This window comes from Vombatus ursinus, unplaced genomic scaffold (genome assembly GCF_900497805.2).
Source record: "Vombatus ursinus unplaced genomic scaffold, bare-nosed wombat genome assembly UNPS02014768.1, whole genome shotgun sequence".
Taxonomy (NCBI): domain Eukaryota; kingdom Metazoa; phylum Chordata; class Mammalia; order Diprotodontia; family Vombatidae; genus Vombatus; species Vombatus ursinus.
The window spans coordinates 5,944,949-5,963,885 of NW_020954546.1; the positions used below are offsets into that span (position 1 = coordinate 5,944,949).

General features: G+C 41.7%; 1 protein-coding gene across 8 annotated transcripts in view; it reads right to left on the reverse strand.

The window, feature by feature from the left end:
* LOC114043160 (regulation of nuclear pre-mRNA domain-containing protein 2) overlaps positions 1–18,937 on the reverse strand; it is a 91,208-nt gene that overhangs the window by 5,119 nt on the left and 67,152 nt on the right. For 3 of the 8 annotated variants that reach the window (XR_003569066.1, XM_027862151.1, XM_027862150.1), the window contains 7 exons: positions 18,489–18,541; positions 17,292–17,418; positions 13,870–14,045; positions 13,217–13,499; positions 10,994–11,260; positions 9,978–10,178; positions 3,222–5,973 (listed from right to left, as the gene is read on the reverse strand). Coding sequence is in view for 7 of the 8 variants with exons in the window: in XM_027862151.1 (XP_027717952.1) it covers positions 3,222–5,973; positions 9,978–10,178; positions 10,994–11,260; positions 13,217–13,499; positions 13,870–14,045; positions 17,292–17,418; positions 18,489–18,541 (3,859 nt within the window). In the remaining variant the exon portion in view is untranslated. Of the gene's footprint in view, positions 1–3,098; positions 5,974–9,977; positions 10,179–10,993; positions 11,261–13,216; positions 13,500–13,869; positions 14,046–17,291; positions 17,419–18,488; positions 18,542–18,937 lie in introns of those variants that run through there. The other 5 variants (XM_027862153.1, XM_027862154.1, XM_027862155.1 and 2 more) reach the window with 3 other exon arrangements.

The following is an 18,937-nucleotide window of genomic DNA, read 5'->3' on the forward strand; positions in this document are numbered from 1 at the left end:
TTTTGTAATTAGGAAGTAAAGCGTATTCACATTATCTAGAAGCCTTTTTGCCTCCCCATAAATTCACCTCCACACTGTAGTCCTCACTGGGAAGGTGGTCTATGAGGTGTAAGACTAGGACATGGAGAAATGGGCCATGGACAAGCAGATTTTGCAGTGACAAAAACACCAAACTCTTGCCAATGTTTGGGACTTCTACATCTGTTTCTATTCACAAAGCTTAGTGATGCCGGTTTAATCTCACTCCCTGTCCCACCCCCCCTTCTCTGTCTGTGATTTCACAGTGAGCAGTAAGGATTCAGCAATGACTTTTTTTTTTTGGCTTTCATACTAATCATGTCTGTGTCAAGACACACGATGTTGTGTTTTCTTTAAAAAATATTTTGTTTATTGTTATTTTTTAAACTGAAGGTAAGATACAAAAGTCAGAGAATGGTCAAGGAGGTTTAAATCACAGACACAGAAAGACTAAAACCTCTCAGTTCATGTTATGTATACCAGAAATGTCTTTTTTCTTTTCTTGTTATAACATACATATATACACTGGTATCTTCTGTTACTGTTGTAGATAGTTTTCCTTGAAGGTAATAGCTGAGAGTTAAGTACTAACTCCCACCTCTATCCCCAAACACAAACATGGAATATTTTCTGGCTTAAAAAAAAAAAAAAGCCACCAAAAGTCTGTCTTTTACACTGTACAACAAAGTCTTCCTTTCAGGCATTAACCATCATGCTTTAATGACAACCCACCCCCACCCCTAAAACATTCAGGAGTCTACTTTCTGGGCACCTTTCAGGCCATCTTCTGATGAAATCAAATGGTGAGAGCTTTTCCAAGTAAACACCACATATAGTTTAAGCAAAGAGCAGCAGCAATAATTCACATTCTTATATTCCAAAGGGAAACACATTCCTTCTCTCCACCCCCCCCAAGGAAGTCTATTTCAGTATCAAAAATCAAACAAAACCCCAACTTCCTTTCTGTGCCCCCCCCAACACTGTAGGGCTCAATGTTACCAAACTGCTTCTTTGCTTATTAATCCAGCCATTCCCACAAAACTGCATGGATGTGGGGAACTGTAGGGGACCTTGGAGAATCAGAAAAAGGGAGAAGAGTTGGACTAAAGACTAGACACACATTAGGAAGATGGATGGTTTTTTAGCACCCTAACTACACAAGACATGAACCTCTAAGTTCAAATAAATAATGTGGAATAAGTTACATCAAACACTCCAAAAGGCTTAAACATGGTTTCCTTTCTTTAATACCAAAGTAAGCTTCTAAGTTCTAACAAGACAGAACCATACCTTCTGTAATCTCTCCACTCTTTACCACTTCCTGCAAAACAACTCCCTGCCCCTTCCCCCCCTCAATCCAACCACCCTAAATTGTTCAGTACTTACACTTTTCTTATCCCATCCTTTTTTCCTGGCCTGGAAAGGAAGTATAAGAAACCTGATGGATCTAATGCAAACCTCAGCACATACTATTTCAATTACCCAGCTTCAGATTCTCAAAAGGACATTTCCACATTGGGGATATATTCTGGAGGCAGAATAGGGAAAAGAAGGGCAGGGAGAGACGCTAAATCACAAAGACAAAGGAAATAGCAGCAAAGCAAGGGCTGCTTCTCTATGATGCTAAATGTGAGAGTGGAAACAAACAGTAATTTCACTCTTGTATTTCCCCAAGCTCTTAAAGCAATTAGATCCCTCTGAGGGCAGGGATAGAAGACCTTTTCTTCCTGCCTGGAGACTGAGGCTTCAGCTTTATTTGTGATAGCTTGCTGTATATGAACCCTAAAAATTAAGATCCATCAGGTCCTCCTGTATCCACATTCCTCTTAAGGAGTAAGAAACAACACATCCCAGCAGATATTGCATTTTAAAAATGCTACAGAAATTTATTTAGAAACTTGTGGGATGCAGATGTTTCTCCCTCTCCTAATCGTTGTCATAAATTGCTGACACAGCCCAGAGGAAAAATTCTTTTCTAGATATTAGAAACAATAATTACAGGAGACTCTAAATTCTGAGTAAAGAAATGTCTAGGGAGGCAGCCTTAAGAACAAAAAACAAAAAACTTCCTAAGTATTTGTTTACATTATAACTAGATCTCAGCTTTAGTGATTTCATTTTGGCCAAAGCAAGAGCAGAGACAAAGGAAAACGGTAAAGACAAAGATAAAGAAGCAGAGGCAAAGATCTAAGTGCGTATGTGTGAACCAGTCACCTATGACCCTGATCCTGTCCCTACACGTCACAACAAATTTCTCTACCTCCCACTTCCCATAGAATCTATCATCAATCTCTATTTTTACCCAGTCAGAAATCACCTTTCTCTAGCATTCCCAGAAATGAGAATTTTAGATCACAAAAAAGTGTTGCTCATTCTGTCCCAAAGGTTACCTGTAAAACTACCGTGAAAGGATGTCTGAATTTTTAAATTCGCCTTTAGGAGAGAAGAGGTGCAGAGCAGTGATACATATGTGCTCAGAAATTTTAATGTGTCTTTTAAAAAAAAAGCTACCAAAACTATAACTTCCTAACTCTTCTCAAGCTGTTTCCTCCATTGTCAGCAGGACACAGACGGCCACAGTGAAGTCAGCTAAGCTGATTCTAGATAGCAGTGACATTTATGAGGTGAAAGGAAGAAGGAAAGGGCGAAATCCATCAGTTGGCCACATGGTAAGTCAAGCCCCAAATAACACCCCAACATCGCACATATGTCATTATCTGTACTATCGGAAGTTTTATTTAAATGGCAATAGTCTTCAGAAAATGGGGTTAGAACAGATTTTGCTTTTCCTTTTCTTCTGCTGCCCCATGACCCACAACCAAACTAAATGGTATGTTTGTTTGTGTGGGTATGTGTGTGTGTATGTATGCATGTATGTATGTATCTACACACACACACCCACACCCCCCCACACCCACAAAAATATATGAGGGTGGGAGGTTGGTAAAAAAAGATAGAAAGTCTAGTAGAGCTGGGAGGTGCAAGCAGAGATTTCTTTTAATTTAGGAAAGGTGACATTGGGGGAGGGGGGGTGGGCCCTTTATCACAACAATAAAAAAGGGAAAAAAAAAGACGGAAGGGAAAAGAAAAAAAAACAAAAACAAAAGCACAAACAAAAAAAACAAAAACAAAAACAAAAAAAAAACCTACTTCCAACGCTCTCTAGAGTGTTCAAAATGCTTTCCCTCGATCTCCATCAGTACCTGGGAGGGAAGAATGGGCGTTTTGGTGCAAAGAACGGAGGGCCCCTAGCAAAAGGTGGCCTGGGCCTCTTTAAGCTGTGAAATGGGTCTCTGTTGAGAAAAGATTCCCTAGGCCGAAAGTCTGGCCGGGGGTTCCGTAAGATCATCCCACTCCGGCTGATGGTGTCTCTGTGTGGGGCACCCAAGGCAGGGCCACTGTTGCTGCTGCCTCCCCCACCTCCTCCGTGGGTTGGGCCTAGGTGCTCCCGAGAATGTGTGGGCAGGCTTAGGCCCTCACGAACACGGCTGAGGCCAGGGCCATTGAGGTCCCTCTGTGTGGGGTCCCGGGGTCCTGGGAGCACTCCAAAATGCTCAGCCAGATTCCCTTGGAGGAGGGAGCTATGCTCCTTGGAGAACACTGCGACAGGCCCCGGCACTCCGCTGTGCTCTGCCAGGGGTGGGGCTTGGAAGGAGACCACCCCTGAGTGGTCAACAGGGGGAGGAGGGGGAGGGTTAGAAAAAGGGACGCCACTGCCACCACTGCTGCTGTGCTCCCCAGGGGGCGGAGGAGGAGGTGGAGTAGAGAAGGGAACCCCACTATGATCCCCAGGAGGAGGGGGTGGGGCACCATGGGCTAGGGCTGCTTCCTTTGTGAAGGGGTTCGAAAGATCCACAGAGGCCAGGTGGCCGGGAGTATCCCGAGAAAAGAGCCCACCATGCTCCTTAGAGGGAACAGGCGGAGCAGATGATGGCCCCATAGGCTCTCTCTGGAAGGGTGCCCCATGCTCCAAGGGGGGTGGGGGGAGATGGTGTTCAAAAGTAGAGTTGAAGTTGCTGGAGCGAAAGCCGACACTTTCCTGAAATGAGGGTGCCCGCTCCTTGTATGCCGCTGTTTTGAAGCCAGAAAGCCCCCCTCCACTCCCACCCCCGAGGGGGGCCAGCTCTGAGGCACTCGAGGGGCCATTGTCAAAGGAGCTGCCCGAGGGGCTCAGCTCAAACCAACCCACCCTAGAAGGCTCACGCCCATGTCCTCTATTCCCTTTCCCCAGCACCCGGATGGACTCTACTGTCTGGATGGGCTCCCCTGACATCCTCCTGTTGGAGGCATTATGGTAACCCAAGGTTTCTATGGGGGCCCCTTTCTCCTCAGTACTATCTGGTAAGTCTAAGCAGGAAGAGGAGACTCGGGTTTCTATGCGGTAGTGCTCCTCTGGCTGCTGCTGCTGCTGATCACTGGAACTCAAGCTGGGTTGGACGAGGCTGGCGAGGCTGACCCCATCACCGGTGCTACCCTTGCTGGGGGCCTGGCCAAAATGCTTATCATCGGAGGGCTTGCGTGAGGCATTTTTGAGCATATTCTTAAACTCAATTGTTGAAGTGGTAGAAATGGTGGAGGCCAGGACTTTTTCCACGCCTGAAGTGGGTGGCCGGCCTGTGGGAGTGGCAAGGGTGCTCTGAGGAGAGAAAAGGGAGCGGTGTGGGATTGAGTGAGGAGAGTCTGGGTACTGCTTCTGGGGTAAGCCGAGATGTGCAGTGGTAGACTGAGAAAGGCTACTGTGGTTGGAGTCAGGAGAGAAAAAGGAATCATTCTTACTCGGTGATGGTGACCGGTCTGACCCAGACTCATTCCCTCTTAGGTTATAGGCACCATACAGGCCAGGAGAAGAGGAGAGATGGTCACAACTCTCACTTGGGTCCAGGAGAGCCCTCATTGCTGGAGGGAAGGCAGACTTCACACCAAATTCCTGTGTCCTGTGGCTGTAGCTGGACATGATGGGCTGGTACTCGGTGTCAGAAAGTTTGCTTGCTTTTAGGATAGACTTAGCTGGCTTCTTCTCTAGATTCATCATGGCCGATGGAGGGGGGCCTGAGTATTCAAAATCTCTGTAATCCTCATCCTCCTGGAAAGAGGTATCTGGGTAGAACTTTTCCTGTGGTGAATCCATGAGGGAGGAAGGCCTCTCCATTCCATCAGAAGTTTGCTTGTAGGGGGATTCGCTGCCTAGGCCAAAAGGCCGATAGGAAGATACAGAGTTAGATAGCTCTTGGGAATAGCTATCATCCCTCCCTGGGGGTGGTGACCTTGTACTGCTGGGTGTGGAAGAGCCAGGACTAATGATTTTGGACAGCAAGGACATAGTATCCACATTACTGGATGTAGGCTTGTCCATCATCTCATCCTGGGTAGGAGTTCCACTCCGTTCATCCCGGACAGGAGTTCCATCAATGTTGTCCATGGAAGTGCTTGTTGGGCCTCGCTGAAAGTCAGAGGGATGGTTCTCGGCTGGAATACTAGCCCCCAAGCTGCTGAGAATTGGGATGTTCAGGTTTAACCCACTGAAGCCAGGGTTACCTTTCAAAAAGTTATGGATCTTCATCTCTAGGCTTGGGGAGGTGGGCTCTGACTCTAGCTTTGGCTTAGAGATCTCAGAGGACTGCCCCATAGCAGGTTCAGTTGATGGAATAGCAGGATTTGCACTGTGGGGAGCAGAAAATCCCAGTGAGTTGGATGGTGGCTTAAAACTTGAGGTTGGGAGTCCTGGGTTGTGTCCTACAGGAATCTTGCTAACTGAAGTTGAAGAAACCTCAGAATTTGAAGAATTAGGAGAATAGCTAAAGCTTTTGGGCATAAAGGACTGTGTATTAGAGGGCAAACTCCTCCCTTTCATGCTGGAGATGCTGGTGTTGGCTGGGGAAGATGAAGTGCTCTGGGATGCAGCTTCACTGGAAGCAACTGGGTTCCCAGTAACACTCTGAAGTAAGGATGACAGGCCTAGGGGGAAAGAAAAGATTGGACATCTGAGAAACAACAAAGACAAAGAACTTCTCCCAAACCCAACAAAAATCATGAAGACTAATCAGTCACTCCCATCCAGTCTGATGACACATTAGTAAGATATCTGGGGAAAAAAAACAAAAACAAAACACAAAGCTTTACAAGGAGTAAAGCAAATCTGGTCAAAAAATGCCCAATGGTTCAATGTAACTCAAAACACCGAAGTTATTTATAAAATATGAAAGAACAATAATTCATTGGCTGTTTCTCGCACAGGCTGGCAACATCAATAGTCAGAAAGTACTTCCAATTGCAGAACTTCAGATTATCACGTCTGTTTATCTCTAAAAACTGAAACACAAAAAGAACACATCTCTCTCTCAGACTAACGTAGTCACTGACGCCTACAAAGAAAAAAAAAGTTTTTTTGTGACCCTGGGCAAGTGGCACAGCTGAAAGCCGGCCCCATTTGCTGAGAAATCAAGTTTTCCAGAATGTCTGAGAGGGTTCCAGGGAGGAGTTGTTTCCTCATTGAAAAGAACTGCTCCTGTAAACATTTTGAAGAAAAACCTTCAATTAGTGATAGCAAAAAAACCCTGAAGAAACCTGAGGTTTCTTTCTTTTTTTCTTTTTTTTGGCAATTGGCGTTAAGTGACTTGCCCAGGGTCACATAGCTAGTAAGTGTCAAGTGTTTTGGTCTGAAGCCGGATTTGAACTCAGGTCCTCCTGACTTCAGGGCTGGTGCTCTATCCACTGTGCCACCTAGCTGCCCCTAAGAAACCTGAGGTTTTAACATAGTCTTAGTGTTCTAATCAATTATTAACCAAACGTTAAATGTCCTTATGAAATTAAAATGACTAGCATCTTTTGGCATCAAATACATTAATTTAAGAAACAATTCCTTAGTAACATATATTGAAGAGGAAATAATACTTCAATTAACTCATATTTGTTTGATAACCTTTCTGAAAATTTACAATCAATTTATAAACCTAAAGTTTTATGAAGAATTAATGTATGGAGACTGTCCTAGTCACGCTAACCTTAAACCATTTCTAGTGACCATAATCCATTTTTGAATAATTTTCCTATAGTAATAAAAAGCATTATCCTTCTGGAAAAAAAAATTCAAGAGACTCAAACATGAGTTTCAAAAAAGTACTTCTACAATCTAACTTTGATAAGCTATTTTTCAACAATGGTATTAAGGCAGGATGAGATGAAGTTCTCACGAGCTACACTTCATTTCCGGACAAATAAAATTAACTTTCATCAACACTAAAATAACCTCAGTCTTATACTTCTGTCAATGCCAGAAGAGAATGCAGTAGATAATTGTCAGTAAAAGTTTTAAGATGAGCTTTGTATCCGTGTATCTTGAGATCTAAGAGTTCTTAGACATATTTACTTTTGTGTAGAAACAACTCTATAAAAGTTGACAAAATTAATTTTCTTGTTAGAAAGTGAAAGGAGATATTTTATTTTTACTTTTATTACTTGAAAAGTTACCCACTGCTCATTCTATTAGCAACAGAATTATTTTAGAATGTCTTTTCTGTATTTGCATTACAGTGGAAAACTCATGTGATACTTCTGCACTGATTTGCTGTAAATTTCTGTTGTTTAGTCGTTTCAGTTGTGTTTGGATTTTTGTGACCCCATTTGTGATTTTCTTGGCAAAGATACTGGAGTGGCTTGCCATTTCCTTCTCCAGTTCATTTGACAGATGAGGAACTGAGGCAAACAATTAAGTGACTCGCCCAGAGTCACATAAATAAGTGTCTAGGCTGGATTTTAACTCAGGGCTTTCTGACTCCAAGCTCGGGGATCTATCCATCATACCACCTAGCTGTCTACTCTAAGTGAGCACTTAGAATTATGAAAAAATAAAAAACTCCAATACTATTAGTGTACAATATAAAAAAAAAGTAGGTGTATTCAGGACTTTGTACATGGAGATAAGAAGGGGAGCAAAGGGGAATTTATATTTATATTAAAATGTCCAAATCATCATTGAAATTAGTACTATGACATGCGGTAACACTACCATTAATTTTATATGTTCTATGTCAGTGGAAAGAAGAGTGATTTGATCTTAACTATTTGCCAATGACCTACACACTCTGCTTATTAACAAGAGTTACTTAGATATTTGGACAGGTGGTTTATTTCAACAGTGCTAACCAAGATGATCTGGTTATAATGAATTCTGTTAAATGTCAAATCTTACACAACCAATACCCCATCAGTCCTTGACCATGCAGCAATCAGGATAACGAAGGCAATACCTTGGTACTTAGCACTGTCCTATGAACATATTAATGCTATATAAAATATTCTAATGTGAAAGGTTTTTACCAAAGGCTGTACTAGACATTCTTTTGAAGAGTGGTTATTAGCAAAGAGCTGAAGACCCTTCCCTAAAAGTTCTTCTCCTCATTGGGACATAGGTTCTCAAAAGCCATGCAAGCAGAAGTCAAGTTCTGGTAAGTTCAACCAAGTTGTAAAAAGCCTGTGAGTCAGGTCTGGGCAACAGAATAGAATGCACCTGCTGTCTAAAGACCAAGCCTAGCTAAGTAAGAAAAGGCTAGCCAGCAATAGTAGGCTGGCCACACATAATGAACTCTTTATCTGGATGGAGTAAGACACAAAACAAAGAAAAATACAAAATGGCTTTCAGTTCAGTGTCATTTCTTTCTTTTTCTGCAGTGATGGTAGTGATGGTGGTAGAGTGGTGGAAAGGGGAGTAATGATGGATAATAAGAACCATACATTTTAATCAAACCATCTATAAACTTTAACTGTTTCTACAAAAAATGTGAAAGCTTTGTCTAATTACCAAATTAATATAATTTTAGAGAAACATTGCCACACTAATATAGATGTTTTTGATACAGATAAAACTGGAAGCAAATAAACATAAAGGGGACATGCCAGTCATATAGTGAGAGACAGACCGAATGCTGCACTGATGTCTACAAAATGTTAAAATACCCAGAGGTGGTCCTTGAGCAAGCTGTTCTGTGGAGACATCGCACAGACTTAAAAGGGCTTGGTGAAAGGAAAACCCCCATCAATGATATGCTGGAACCACTGCAGTATTGAAACAAGATGCAGAGTGGAGACGTCATCAAGTTAGAGAGCTATAAAGAGGGGCACAAAAAGAGAACTACAGAATCCAACAAGTGTTCTGGTATATGCATCTTTGTAGTGTGTGATAATGTTTCCATTTTCCCCAAATTAGGATATAATGAAGAAGTTTTCATGTTCAAATCTGTTACAATGGGGTTCTACAGGTATATGATCTGTTACTAGAAGATAAATATTTTGAGTTACGCTTTACTTTAGCTAACAGGAAGATCCATGATGGCATGGTAGATAAAAGCATGCCTCAGAGCCAGGAAGAGTTAGGTTTAAGTCCTGCTTCGGACACTAGGCTGTGTGACCCTGGGCAAGTCACTTAACTTTTCAGTGACCCCTATGTCACTCTCTAAGATGATAAACTGCAGAACAGATGCAGATTTGCATCTGTGGAGGGAATTTCTTCATTGGGAATTCCTTACATGGGAGTGGAGGGGAGGGAAGGGAAGGGAAGAGGAAGGGAATAAACATTTATATGCTTAATAAGAACATACCATGTGGCAGGCATTGTGCCGAGCATCTTTTACAAAAATTATTTTATTTAATCCTCACATCAACACTGATGGTAGGTAATATTATGACCCCCAGTTTACAGTTTAGGAAATTGGAGCAAACAAGTTAAGTGACTTGCTCAGAGTCACAAAGCTAATAAGTATCTGAGGCTGGATTTGAACTCAGGTCTTCTTGACTCCAGGTCCAGAGTTCTAACCATTGTGTCACCAGATACCTCGGATTACATGGATGACATTACAGATTTTGTAAGGAGAAAAATTATTAGCCTCAAACAGTATTCTTTGAATCCACATTGACCAGAAACATTCATATACAAATCTAAGTCCTTTGGAGGCCCGTTGGGTTACCTTGCAGTGCAGGTGCTGCCTGCGTTTGAGTTTTGGAAAGGGCAGAGAGAATGCTCTCTGGGGTGATTTCCACCTTTGAGAGGATGTTGGCCAGAGGATTGTGAGATGTTGTTGTAGCAGGAACAGGCGCTTTCAGGTTGCCCGGGAGGTGTGTGGGGCTGGTAGGAGTGCCTGGAGACGGTCTTGATGCAGGACTGACCCCTGGTGGAGAAAGATCAAAGTGCAATTAGACATGAATAATAATACCTAGATTCATGAAATGTCAAATCTGAAAGGGTCCTGAGAGGTAATTTAATCCAGTACCAATAAAGCATCTAAAATAAGCACTCATCTACGCTCGCAGGGAACCAACAACCTCTAAGAACAGCCCATTCCACTTTTGGGCAGCTCTAACTGGATATTTCACTTCAAGTCTAAAACAGCCTCTTTGAAATTTCCACACAACATTCTAGTTCTGCCTTCTGGGCCACGTAAAAGCAGCTTGATAACTTTTCACTTGACAACTTTTTAAATACTTAAGAAACAGTCAGTATATCTCCCAGTTCCTTCAATTAATATTCGGATATTCTCCTCTGCTGTTTAAATCAAGCATTTTAGAGGCCGTCCACAAATGAAATCATGGTATTTCTCTACACAGCCCTCTATCCTTAGTTCATGATGTATTATTTCTATTTGCTAAGTCGCCTCAGAAGCACCTGTCTCTTCATGTGTACGTATTTCATTTCCCCCCATTAGACTTGGGACACGGGTAGAATCACTGCACCTTTTCCTGTGATGTACTGGGTCCACACTACAGGGACCCATACATATCGAGTGCTCAATAAAGGTACAGGAGAAAAGTTGCTTGCAAGATAGGAAGTGTTTTGCTACTAGAAAGCTTATTATTACAAAACATTTTTCCCTTTTAAAAAGACTAGGTAAGCAGTCTCCTTTTCAATTATAATTACATTTTAAAAATGTTAGCCTAATTTAATACTTGAGAATAATCTTTTCCCATCCTCCTTGCTGGCACTTACCTGTATTCTTCATGACGGATGTTAGACTGCTAAGGATGGAACTGATCTTTGCCAGATCCACATTGGCTAGATTCGGCAAAGCCAGGGCAGGAGAAGGGGGCAGAACTGATGTGCTCATGGGTTTTGGTGGTGGTGGTGGTGGAGTTGATGTCACAGCCACAGAAGCTGTGGTGCACGGTGCTGCCTTTGGGACACTTTCTGTTAGTTTTGTGGGTGCAGATGTGGATATAGCTGGTTTCTCAACAGGTTTTTCCTTCCTGTCCTCCACTGTTTAAAAAGAAAAGAGCAATGAAGCATCCTGCTGATGGCCTATGTTTTTTTCTTTTGATAAAGGCGTACTATGTTTCTTCCCTGATTTATAACTGAATCTGTGATTGAAATTTACAAATGCTACAGAGAGAAATTATCATATGAGTTTTTTCTCCTTAATTCCTTAAATTCTTGTTCCACCATTTCAGAAGCTAGATCAAAATTTCATAAAATTTTACCGTTCACAGAACTTCCTCTAGTTAAACTATATTCTTCTCTGATTAACAAGAATTTATTAAGCACTTTTGGTAGCAAGTGCTCTTTGAGGTGCTAGGGTTAAAGACAAAGGGTCTAAGATTATATTCTAACGAGGAAGATAGTCTGCACATAAATACTAAACAACAAATATGAAACAGATATAAAGTAGCCTTGGGAAGAAAGGCCCTAGAGTTGGGAGGTCCAGGAAAGGGGCGATGGAAAAGGTGGTGCTTGAAATGAGTCTGGAAGAAAACCAGAGATTCCAAAAGTAAAGGCAGAAAGGAAAAACAGGGGAAAGCTAATGCAAAGGCAATGGTTTAGGAGATAGTATTACATGTGAGGAACAGCAAGAAACTCAGGATGGCTGAGCTGTGACATTCGTAGAGCACAATGGTTATTAACAAAGCAGGAAGAATTAAGATGGGGCTGGTTTATTAAGAGCATTAAATAACAAAGGGTGGGGTTTATAGTTGATCCTGGACTTGGAAAGCCACTGCAAGATTTTGAGGCTGGTTTCCTGAGGCTTCAGGAAAACTGCTTTGGGAACTGTGACGACAGCCATGTGGGTGGAGAGGGGATGTGTATGAGAGATGTGGTGGGGAGAGAAATGACAACACCTGGTAACTGACTGGCTATGTGAGTTAAGAGTGAGGAGTCAAGAAGGGCACTGGGATTGTGAACGAGGGTGACTGGAAGAATGTTAGTGCTCTGGGTAGTAATGAAGCCTGAGGAGGCTCAGGTTTTGGGGAGAAGACATGAGTTTTGTTTTAGATGTGTCGAGTCTCTGGGACACTCAGCGGATGATGGGAGACTGGAACTTGGGAAGGATTCTGGGGCTAGATATACAGATCTAGGAATCATCTGCACAAAGATGACAACTGAACCTATGGAAGCTGATAAAGTCATCAAGTACGAGAGCAGAGTAAAAATGGCCCAAGACAGAATCGTGTGGTATACCCACAGCAAGGGAGGAATGCCATGGATGAATGGGTGAAGAAGACTGAGAAGGGACACTCTTACAGGCAGGAGGAGTACCAAAAGAAAGCGGTGTGCTAAAAACCCAGAGATGGGAAAGCTGTTGTCAACAGGACAAGGACTGAGAAAAATCCATAAGGTTTGGCAATTAAGAAATTATTGGTAGCCTGGGAGAGAGCAAGTTTCAGCTGAGCAATGAGACCAGTCTAAGAAAGAAATAAGAAGGAAGCAAGAGAAGGCAGGGAGGAGTGAATAAAGTCCTTTCTGATTCCTCTGTGTCCATTTCCTCAAGTACTTTTTACTTTTTAAAACCCTCCTAATTAAATTCAGATTTTAAAATAATTACACTTAGACTTCATTGGGAATATAATAAGACATAAAATATGACCCACTCATAACAGCAAGAATAAGCGTCTGAGACTAGTACAACACAATAATGGTTCTGCAGTGTCACCTCAGCAGCTCAGGACAGGTTAGAAAGAGCACTCAGGAAACAATCAGTCTGTTAGTTCTTAAGAGAGAATCAGTAAGAAAGCTCTAGTTAGTATCCTTCTTTTCCCAAGTGTGCAAGGACTAAGGTGCCTTTGGAGGCTGGCTATGGGTAATCTACCACAAAACATCAAATTATTCTCCCTTTTTTCTAAGTCCAAATATACTAGTAAAGAAGAACCAGCATTTCTCCCTTTGGAATATTAAAATCAAAATGATCTGCATGTGTTTGCTTATCCCCTATGGACATACCGATGATTTTGGACGTATCGTCCTCCACATCAGAGAGTTCCATGTCTTCTACATCCCGGTTGTCCGTAGCAGGCTCAGGGGTGGCTGATTTCTCACTCTCCACAGCTGGTGAGCGGGACTCCTCTCCTCCCATTCCCTGGAAAGGGGACTCAGAACCAGTTGGTGAGGGGGCATCCATGCTTGGTGAAGGGACTGGAGATTCTTCAGGATCAGGCAGGGTTGACTTAAGCTGATCTAGTTTCTTCTTTAAATTGTTCACTCTGTTAGCGAAGGTTTTATATGCCTGATGGAGAAGGAGAGAACCAATCATTTTTCTAAAGAAAGGACCAACAATTATTATTTTGATTCAGTTCAAATTAAGCAAGCATGTGCATGGTACATAGAACTGTGTACCACCAATACCAAGTGTGAGTATAAAGAAAGAAAAGACTTTTCTTTTTGCCAAGAATTTTCCAATTTTTCATGGAAAGTAAATTCTAGCCAGTGTGGGCCAAACTCTACAAAGAACCCCAAGTAGCTTCCTGTGATAATGGGCTAATAGGCAGAGTATCTAGCAGTCAGTCATCAGTGCTCTCTCCCAAGTGCAGGTTATCTCACAAGACAAACACCCAACTACCCACAAAGGTATTACCATCAGGAGGTTTATCACTTACATTGGCCACCACTTTGACTTCCTTGTACTGTGCTTCATAGAAAACTCCAGCATTCTCCAGTGCCTCTGTCAGGGAGGGCCCATTCTTCACCTGCTTGTCTAAGCCATTCACAAACTCTTCCAGTTTGGAGCTTGCCTCTTCAAATTCTTTGGAAAACTTTTTCCCACCGGTTTTATCTTAAATGACAGAGGCATTCAGATTAGGAATCTGAAAGCTAAACCTGGAATAAATCGTAAACTACCGAAGGGCAAAAACGGTATCTTATCTCGCCTTGTATCTTTCTCTGTGCCTACCACAACATACTGTATGGTGTAGGCACTTAAAAAACCTTTGCTGAATAAATGAAAACACTGTTGAGTAAGTTCTCTCTCAAAAATCCAGGGACCCACTTTTGTTGCCCCAGAGTGCGACCTACCGTGTGGTCCTACAAGCTAACACCTCAAAGAACTTCCCCAATTCCTAAAACTGCCACGTATGATTCAAATGACCTTGCTGGGGGAAGAGACAGAGCAGAGGGGAAAGGGGGACTAGTGGCTCCTTGGAAATAGCTGTAATTGTAACTAAAATGTGGCAACTGCTTCTTTCCTTACTGAATTCAATGTCAATGTGACCTAACAAAATAAGTTTCAACCCAATTTTTTATACTCCTATCACAGTTCTCCCTATGATGGTCAATTCACCTGGGATATAAGTGGGTGATTTTCAAAGATGAAACTCTAAATTCTGTCACAATAAAATGGAATCCAGCATCAAAAACAATCAGATAATGCCTGACACAGTAGTATGTGTATAATAAATGTCTGTTTAATGCTGGGTAGTTAGATCAATACCCTTTTATCCCCTAGAGGAAGAAGAGTGTTAAGTCAGAAAGAACCTGAATGACTATCAAATTGTGGAGAGGAGTTCTGTTCTGGTCCAGACTGTACAAAGTGGCAACTGAAGTCCCTTTTATCCTTCTAAGTATAAAAGAGTACAAGCCCTAAGGAGGGTTCCTCAGTTTTCTGGCCACTGGGAGACAGTCTCGAGTTCCGGGAAAACACTCCTTTTCTAGGATTACTGCATGGACTGTTTCATCTCAGAACCAGAACCAAAAATGAGACATAGATGGCAATGAGGCAATTCTCAACAATCCTGTGAAGCATGTAGGACAAACAATATTCTCTTTAAAAGTGAGGAAGCCAAGGCCCAAAAGGGTTAAGTAAGAGAAAGTGACCTCTCTGTGTCACACAAAAAATATTACATCCTTCACATTTGGGAAAACAAAAACAAAACCAAGCCCACAAAAAGCAAAATAAAAACAAACAAACAAAAAAAACCCAACAAAACAAAACCTAATCCAGGTAAGACAAGTACTTTGAATTATTTATTTATTATTTGGATTTACATAATCTCTTGTCCATTACCTTTCCGTGATCAATGACATACATTTGGGATAAAGGCACATCTCGTAGCCATGGAATAGGGAGAAAAAACAACTGGCTGATGTGGGTCTCACTACATCACTACATCGCTAGATCCTCCCAGGAGGTAATCTCTATTTAGTGCTAGAAGTAACCTCAGAGGCAAAGCTGGTCTAACTGCTTTCATTTTATAGAAGTTGAAACTGAGGTCCAGAGATAAGGTGACTTGCTCCAAGGTCAAAGGAGACAGGAAGCACCTGAGCTTGGACTTAACAGACAAAACCAAGTAAGTTTAAAAAATACTATAGTAGAGGAATGGGAAGGCAGGTAAGGTTTTATTTGCCATTTATATTTATTAAATCATAGCTTAGGAAATCAGTACCAAGAACAATCTGTTTTCCAGGACCACAGGAGGAAATGAGTTTGACTATCTCCTTAAAAATGTTACCTCTGTTAAGAAAATGGATCACTCCACTTAAAACAAGGACATCTTGAACAAAAATAAATAAAAATGATTAAAAACCCAATGGTGGAAAAGCTATGGAGAAACAGACACTTTCACCATGTAATTTGCATTGTCAAAATAGTTTGGTGGCGCATACTGGTAGTGTTTAGAGTTCTAAAACTGATCAAGATCACCTTGACCCAATACTCTCACCACTGACATAAACTCTAGGAAGGAAAAGAAAAAACACAAACTCATTGTACAAACATGTTTCGATTTTGCTACTTAGACTAACATATATGAGAATTTCTATGCACAAATGTGAAAAAATATACATGCAATATGGAGAAAAACAATAACCCCAAAAAACCACCCAAGAAAGGATGAGGTATACACTGATTATACTTTTCTACTGGTTATTTTCCTATTACCTATAAACGTGCCCATGTCTACTCCATCCTCAAAAAACCTTCACTTGATTCACCCATCCCTGCTAGCTAATGTCCCTATTTCTCTTCCCTTTGGTGACTAAATTTGAGAAGACCATCTGTGACAGAAGCATCCACTTCCTTTCCTGTCACTCTCTTCTTAACTCTTTGAAGTCTGGCTTATGACCTCATCATTCAACAGAAACTGCTCTCTCCAAAGTTACCAATGATTCCTTAATTGCCAAGTCTTCCTCTCCACGTTCATCCCTCCTGACCTCTCTGTGGCCTGTGACGCCGTCAGCAGTCTCGTGGTTCTCTGTGAGTTCTCCTCGTTCCCATGTGGCCTCTTCTCTGTCTCTTGGTGGATCGTCATCCACATCACGTCTGCTAACAGCAGAGGTCTCACACAGCTTGTCCTGGGCCACCTTCTTTTCTCCATCTATACTATTTCCCTTTGTGATTTTTTCAGCTCCCATGTATTAAATTCTCAGCAGATGATTCGAAAATCTACTTGTCCAACTCTAACTTCTCTCCCATCAGGTTCAAATCTCCAATTGCTTTTTAGACATCTCAAACTGGATGTCTAATAGATGGCTTAAATTCAACATGAACTCATTATCTTTCCCCTCAAAACTCTCCCCTCTTCCAAACTTCCCTCTTCCTATTGAGGGTACCACCATCCTCCCCATTACTCAGGTTCACATTCTAGGGCTCATCTCCTCAACACCTCACATTCTCATTCTACATATCCAATTAGAGATCAAGTCCTATAAATTTCACCTTTGTAATATCTCTTGTATAGGCTCCACTCTCTCCTCTGACGCTGCCAGCACCCCATGTCCTGATTATTTTAATAGCCTGCTGGTTGGTCTCCCTGTTTCTTCTCTCCATCCATCCTCACACTTCAGCTATTAAATTAACCTTCTTGAAACATAGATTTGACCATATCAACCTCCTCCCCCCAATTCAAAACTTCAGTGGCTGGTCCCCTATTACCTCCAGTATCAAATATAAAATCCTGTGGCTTACAAAACCCCTAATTTAATAACCTTGTGCCAATTCCCCCATATCTATGTACACACATACACACACAAACGCACACAGAGAGTTGTCAATGAACAATAAAAAACTTTAAGAAAGTAATTTCACCTTTTAAGCACTTCAGGGTCTCTGTACTGCACACATCTACTCGCATAGTGGCCAGCTGCTTCTCCTTCAGTTCAATCTGGTCCTCAGAACGCTTGTATAGCAGTAGTTCATCAATGAGAGCCTGGGACTGAACATAGCCACCACAAGATTTAGCATATTATACACACTATGCAAGTGTATACTTGCCTGATTATTCTGTACCATACTTGTTTTCAGTCTGATATGATCAAAGTTTAACAAAACTTTGAAGGAAATAGCTTCAACACTCCTGATCTAAAAATTCAGGGGCTTCTATGTAGATTATCAGATCAAAACAACAATTCTCAAGAGAGTGCGAATCAGTGGGTGTAAGGTTAAATATAGGAGGGTAGGGAAGTCTATTTTGGATTTTTAGCGAGTAAAATGTTGTTTTTAACAACATTCCATACTTTAACCCAGACATGCAAATTCTATTTTAACAGATTTTCATAAAGGAAGGGAACTCCTTAGGATTTTTTCTGGGGGGTGGGGAGGTGGAAAGGATTAAAGGGAAAGAGTCAGACCAGACCTATGATTTCGTCTCTGTAGAGAATTCCCAGTAAGGAAACTTCTTCCACCAATGCAGAATGGCACCTCCCTACAACTCATAGCAGAAGAGTTGCCTTGGGGCACTTGGAGATTAAGTGACTTGCCAGGAGATTGTACAGAGGATCTGTCTGGAGCAGAACTTGAAACCAGGTCTTCCTGACTCTTAAGCCTGCTCTCTGTTCACTTTCCCATGCTACCTTACTCCTTTAGTTATCAGAAATTTAATATGTCCCTATCTTGGCACCTTGAATATGAACTTTGAAAGCAGGTTCTCACTCAAAATAATACATTAATAAAAATCAAACTGCCTAGACCCCAGGTGAAGAACCTGGGGCCTAGAGGGCATGGGTGGCCTTCTGGGTCCAAGGATTTGTTCTGTAAAACTTGAGGACTTAGAGGGCCACATGTGACCTTGCGGTTGTAAATTCCCCCCCCAAGGCTCTAATCCCACTGATCTACTTCTCTGCCCTCATCTCTCAAAAGATAGATGTAGATATAAAGAGATATAGATAGCCATGTACATATCTATCTATGGAAAATATAAATAAAACATAACCATGGAAAATGTTTGTTAAAAGTGACTAGTATACAATATGCTGCTTTGGCAAGTTTCACTACTTTGTAACTTACTCGAAATTCGGCGACTATCTTAGACTTGAGAGCAGCTTTAGGGTTGGTGGAGGCTGTTGAAATCAAGCAAACAAATGAATTTAGAAGTCAAGGAAATATGGAGAGTTGCACCTGAAACTCAGAAAAAAAAAACAAAAACCCTCTTCTCTAAGTTCTACAAGATACACAGTCTAAGAGTTTATTCTTTGAATATACGTCAAACATGCATTTGCATATCATTTGTGTTGTGTCATTATTTTAAACATTAGGGATTTTCTGAAGGCAATGAGGGAAATACTCTCCAGAGCAGAAATTTTGGCACTTTTAATGTACCAAAAGAGAAAAACACATACTCTATTATTTAGTTGGCCTTAGCCCACTTACCTCCAAATAGTCCCTGGATACACTACAAATTCTGAAATACTAAGTGGCAGGACATAGCTGTCCTACTGTGCTGTGCAGTGGCAGCA